Consider the following 6,879-nt stretch of genomic DNA (forward strand, 5'->3'; position numbering starts at 1 on the left):
ACCATGAAAATGAAATATCGTTAGGTACCTTTGCATTTTTAATAACAGAAAGGAAACCAGATAATAATGATAATAATGATAATAATAATAATAATAATAATGATAATAATAATGATAATAATAATGATAATAATAATAATAATGATAATAATAATAATAATAATAATAATAATAATAATAAAGAAGTTGTAGAAACGTTCGAGACTACGAATCATGCTGATGTTAATAATAAAGAAGTGGAAATTAATATAAACTTGTTTTATAATTATACTTCTATCCATTCGTATGCATATTATACTAATTCAGTGTTTAATATGCTCTCAGATTTTCAAAATATATTAAACAAGAAAAGTGCTAATAAAAATATTATTTTGGATGGTAGTACATATAATAATATTAAAGGTGTTGATGATATAAAGGGAAATTATGATGTGAATACATTATCAGATTATTACAAAGAAAATAAATACAAAATTTTGATAAAAGATATAGATAATAAAAATATTAAAGAAGGATACAATTCAAATTTTAAATTAACAAAGAATGAATCTTATAATAATAATGAGGAATATATAAATGAAAATATAAATTATGATAATAGTAATAATTTATATATAGCAAATGATAAAGAAGAAGAAAATAATTTTTTCCATGTTAAGAAATTAAAGAAAAGAATTGACACCCTAAATGAACCATTCAATATAAAATTTCATGAACATTTCATGAGAGATTTTTATATTAATATATATGTATTTTTATCTATAGTAATATTTTTTTGTGTATTTTTTGAAAGATTTAAAAATGAAATTGAGAATAGAAAAATATTCGAAAATTTCCATGTCCATAAATATATACATTATTTTCAAATATTATTAGTAGAATATTTATATTATTTTATATATATATTATGTTTATTTTTAGTATTATACATATTTGATTATAAAGAATTTTTATTTATGTCATTTTTTTGTTTCTTATTATTATATGGTTTTAATATATTTTTATCTATATGTTTATTTTCCTTTTTATATTTACATAGTTATATATTATTTCTGTTTTTTAATTTCATTTTCTGTGGTATAATTAGTATAGTTATATATGTGTTAGTTATTTTATCATATGCATATAATAATGAGATATTAATAAATTTATCTCATGTGTTAGTATGTATATTTAGAATATTTGATTCCTTTGCTTTATCTCATGTATTGAATATAAGAAGTTTATGTTTAAATGTCAAACGACATATGAAGCACATTGATGAAGATATAATGTATGCAGATATGAGTAATTCAAATAGTTTTCTTACATTTGGCTTTTTCAAAAACGTATATAATAAATTATCAGGAGACAATAATTTAAATATCTCAGATGGTATACAAGATGTTTGTGAAGATTCAAATTCTTTTTTTAATACAAGTGGAGATTTCTTCTTTCTATTAATCAATTGTATTATTTATTTGTCTATTGTAGTTTATAAATTGTTAGAAGTTATAAGATCCAAGGAACGTGCAGAGAACGAAAAAAAGATTTATGAAGAAAATATTTCAAAAAATTCATATAATCTAAGTGTACCAAAAAAAAAATATTATAACCCAAAAAACAGATATACATTTTTTTTAAAAAATTTTTATTTATCTAATAAGGAATATAAACAACCAAAAGAAAATTATGAAAAGAATGTGAATCAATTTTTTTATTTCATTCAAAAACTATTTAGTTTAAGAAGAGGAAATAATATATATGAGAATAATACAACAGTGGATATGTATAATAAATATGGAGAAAAAATAGATAGTAATAATTATATATCTGAAGATGAAATTAATATAAATAATCAATTAAATTCTGAAGGATATTTAAAAAATGATATATATATAAATGAATTGAATGATAATTATAATAATGATTATGATGATAATAATATAGTTGATATAGAAATGCAGATAAATGATAGAACAAATGTCAAAGAAAAAATATTATATAAACCATCAGAAATTGATAAATATTATAAAGGACAATCAGATAATGATAATGATGAAGAAAAAAATTTTAATAAAATCAGCCAAAAATATATTTTAAAAAATTTAAATATTAAAATGCGTCCATACAAAATATATACATTTTCATCTATATTTAATAACGATTTAAATATCTTATATTTTTTTAAATATTTTTTTTGTAATAATAAAGATAATTTAAAAGGAAGTTTACAAACAATAGGATATGGACATAATAACTATGAATTTAATAATAAAAATGAACAAAATAAAGAATATAACCTCCAAAACAATAATAATAAATTTAATAATAAAAAAAATCAAAATGAATATATATCAGAAAAAATACAAAAAATGAATGAAAGAGATTACAAAATTGAATTAATTCCGACTATGTCTATTTATGAACATTTTAAAGTAATTTTAACTTTTAAAAATATTGAATTAACAAATGTTGAATTAAAATATATTATCAATTTATTAATGTTGATTGTCAATTTAAAATGTGATATACATATTAATTGTAATCAATTAAGTGGAGGTATGAAAAAGAAAGTAGAATTAATGATTAATTTGTTGAGAGATGATAAAATAATCTTTTTATACAAATTAAATGATAATATAGATTTCTGTTCACAAATATATATCAATATTATTTTAAAAAATATTTTATTATATAATTATGAAGAAGATGAAGATGAACAAAATAAAAATAAAATTAAAGATGAACAAGTTTACGAATATTATAAATATTATGAAGATCATGATTATCAACACGACATACAGTTATATAAAGGACAGGATATTTACACAAATGATGAAAACCAATTTGATGATTATATAGATAAATATTCAATATATGATTTAAGTGGAAAAGAAGATCATAAAAAGTTAAGAACAAATAAGCTAAAAAAAACACATGGTAAAAAAAATAATTATAAATTTGAGGAATCGAACGAAATCAGCAATATATCTAATGATGTATTAAACAGTGAGGATGGCATATTGAGTTTGAGAAGATATACAAAAGAATCCAAAAGGAATAAAAAAAATAAAATGAATAAAAAGAAGAAAAAGACAAATGAATTAGTTTTAGAAACATATGAAATTGAGAAAACAAATATGAACCAACTAGGAAGTAACCTAAGTAATAGTAATTATTTAGAATGTAATATTTCATCTAATCTAAATAGTGTCAATGAAAATATTATTCATTCATTTATAAAAGAAAATATTTTAAAAATAAAATTTGGAATTGAAAATTTTGTTATATATACACATATATATACAGATATATTATATTATGATTATTTATATTTATTTAATAAAAATAAAATCACATATAAGAATTATACAAAAAATATCAAAAACAATTTTAAAAAGTTCTATTCATTTCAAATAAAATTAAAAGGTATACATGACAGTAAAATTATTGATTATGTTCATATGTTTTTTTCAATTAATAAACATGCTTTTGCACGTTTTGAAAAAGTTATAAAAAAAATGGATGATAAAAATTCAAAGAAACCAAAAAAAAAAAAACAATTCATCTCACCAGAAGACATGCCATCCAATTCTATTATATTATTCCTAGAAAATAATGTTAAAAGAAATGTTTTAAGTGTACATAATTTATATTATATATTTAAAACTATGAAGAAAAAGAAATATAATAATAAAAAGAAAAAAGGAAATCTAATTAGTTTATGTAAATTTCATAAAATATTACTTAACTTAATGATAGATAAATATTCCTATTTACATTCTTATTTAAGCAGAAATAAATATATATCAATTTTCCATCTATTCAAATTTGCTATATGTGAAGTGGCATATCAAAATATACAAAAGTTTATAATTAAATATAAAGGAATAAAAAAAGTATATTCAGAGATAACCTCTATAAATAATTATGTTTTTATATTGAAAATATATGACAATAAGCATATTTTTAAAATATTGGGTAAGCAAAATAAAAAAATAAAATATAATAAAATAAAATAAAGAAGAAATTGCACTAAAGAAATTTTAAACACATAAATGGAAAAAATATATATATATATTATATATTTATAAATATATATATATATATATATATATATTTTTTTTTTTTTTTTTTTATAGAAATGGACAAGAGACTCAAATTTAACGACAAGGATATCGAGGTTGAACAGATAGACATCAATAATGTAAACGCAAATGATATATTTTTGTTAATGTTTAAGAAATTGCTTTAATGAGTTACATAAAAAAAATGTATAAATAAATAAAAATATATATATATATATATGTGGGTATATTTTTTTTTTTTTTTTATATATAAAAAACTTTTAATCAAACTTAAACCGTAATGTTTTATAAAATTATATATTCGAGATGAATAAATATGTATTATGCATAAATATATATTTATTATGTGTAAATTTATTAATATGTGAATAGATATGGAAAGAAAAAAATATAATATAATATATATATTATGATGAGATGATTTTATTTTTTATATTTTTCCATTTTTGAATATTTGCATCTAATTTTTTATTTAATGTTTCTGTGAGTTTATTGATATTTTGAACTTCATCAGATAATATGTTGATTTTAATTTCACAATTTAAGAGTTTCTTATATAATTGTAGAGTTTGTTTATGGTTATCATTTATTTGTAATGTTAGAATATTAAATATGGATGATAAATATAATGATAATTTGTTGTTTGATTTATTATTAATATTTATGTTCATTATAAGATCTTTAATATTTGATAACATATTTAAAAGTTTCTTATCATCTTTGTGTTTTATATATTGTATTTTCTTTTTTAATTTTAATTTTATTAAATAGATATAATTAAGTATTCTTTTGTATGTATTTTCATTAAGACAAATATTTAAAAATAAGAAGAAGGATAAAAAGATCGATGAAATATTTTCTTTGTCATTAAAACATACTGGACTTTTTAATAAGTCTTCATATTTACATAATTTATTATGAATAAATAAATATTTCGTAGTAACATTTTGATATTTAAAATATAATAAATTTAAAAAATGAATATTTGTTAATTTATTTATTCGTAGTGTTGAGGATATATTATCATCTTGTGTAACATTATCCATATTATATTTCAATAATACATCATATATGGTTTTATAATTATTAAAATTGTTTTTATTTTTCATAATTCTGTTTTTGTTTTTGAGTTGAGAAGTTATATATATAAAATTATTAACATATTTATAATATTTTTGATTCTTATTCCAGTAAGGATCATATAATTGTTCATATTTTATAATTTCATAAATATAATTTTCCATATTATATAATTTCACAAGTAATTTATTAAAGTCTATAGGATAATTATTTAAACTACTACTGTCATTTTTTTTTTGTTGTTGTTCATTTTGTAATTTATGTATACAATATGTATAGTTCTTAATAATATTAATTATCCTTTTTATATTTTCAATTCGTAAGATAATTTGTCCTTTTATATTATCATAAAATATATTTTTACTATGTGTATTTTTTATTATTTTCTCTTCTATATTATTATCTATTTCTTCATTTAGATCGAAATTATGATATTTATAGCTTTCATTATAATCAATAGATATACTTTTTCCAGTAAATTTTTTAAAAGATATAAAAGAATATATATGATCATATGTTATACATGTATTATTTTTTTTTCTATCCTTACATACAAATTCTTTATCATATTTATTATAATTTATCAAATTTTTATCTTCCTTTTCTTCATATATATAATATTCATAATTTTCTTCATTTATATATTTAAAGAATTTTTCTTTAAGTACCTCACCAAGTTCTTCAAATATTTCTTGTTCATAAATTCCAGTTTGAATTTCTTTCTTTCTCTCTTCAATATTCATTCTCAAAAAAATAAATAAATAAATAAGAAATATATGAAAGATCTACTATGGTTGTTCAATAATAGTTATAATTTATGTATTATTTTTTTGTCTTTATACATATTAAATTTTAAAAGAAGCTAAAATGGTTTCAATATAAAAATAAAGAAAAAAAAAAAAAAAAAAAAGGAAAATGTGTTAATGAATAAATATTTCTTTGAAATACAATAATATATATATATATATATTTATATTTTATTATAATCAATTTATTCTCAAAAATTATGATATTTATTTTATATAACAACATAAAATATTTTTTTCTGTGTATACATGTGCAACTATATTTAATGATATATAAATATATAAATATATATATATATATATATATATATATATATATATATATGTTAATGACGTGAAAGAACGTGTTATAAATATGCCATACATTTTTATTAAAATTTCTTACTTAACCAAATAATAAACATAGATATTAAATAATAAAAAGGTGTTAGAACGAAGAAGTTTTTATTAGTTCTATGTTTGAAATGATATTCAAATAAAAAACAAATATATGTAATATTGTTAATTCTCTAAATATAGACAACAAGTATAAACTTCAAAAAAGAAAAAAATAAAACGATAAAAAAATTAAAAAAACAGAAAATACACATAAATAAATAAATACATATATATAGATATAATATATACATATTTGAAGAAAAAAATTTCATATATTATTTAATTACTTTAAAAAAAAAAATAATAATAAACAAAAAAAAAAATATATATATATATATATGTATATATAAAATATATATATGAATTTATATTTAATTATTTCAATTTAGATAATATTGTTATACACATGAAAAATGAGCATACACAAAAAAAAAAAAAAAAAAAAAAAATGAAAAAAATGAAAAAAAATGGTGTTTACAATACAAAGTAGAATATAGGCGATATATACAACATATGTAATTTATAATAAAAAAAAATAAATAAAT

General features: G+C 17.1%; 2 protein-coding genes across 2 annotated transcripts in view; one reads left to right on the forward strand and one right to left on the reverse strand.

The window, feature by feature from the left end:
• The window catches only part of PGSY75_0319700 (putative ABC transporter), a gene marked incomplete at both ends in the record, with an annotated part of 9,962 nt that extends 5,725 nt beyond the window's left edge, over positions 1-4,237 (forward strand). The window contains 2 exons of the mRNA XM_018784049.1: positions 1-3,963; positions 4,125-4,237. The exon at positions 1-3,963 is cut by the window's left edge and continues 5,132 nt beyond it. Coding sequence (XP_018643632.1) covers positions 1-3,963; positions 4,125-4,237 — 4,076 coding nt within the window. The remainder of the gene's footprint in view (positions 3,964-4,124) is intronic.
• A 240-nt stretch (positions 4,238-4,477) lies between these two features.
• PGSY75_0319800 (hypothetical protein) lies at positions 4,478-5,893 on the reverse strand (the record flags this gene model as incomplete). The annotated part of the gene is made up of 1 exon (XM_018784050.1): positions 4,478-5,893. One exon carries the CDS (start codon positions 5,891-5,893, stop codon positions 4,478-4,480), a length of 1,416 nt encoding a protein of 471 aa, XP_018643633.1.
• Between the last annotated feature and the right edge of the window lie 986 nt (positions 5,894-6,879).

The sequence above is a fragment of the Plasmodium gaboni genome, chromosome 3 (assembly GCF_001602025.1).
Source record: "Plasmodium gaboni strain SY75 chromosome 3, whole genome shotgun sequence".
In the NCBI taxonomy this organism is placed as follows: Eukaryota; Apicomplexa; class Aconoidasida; order Haemosporida; family Plasmodiidae; genus Plasmodium; species Plasmodium gaboni.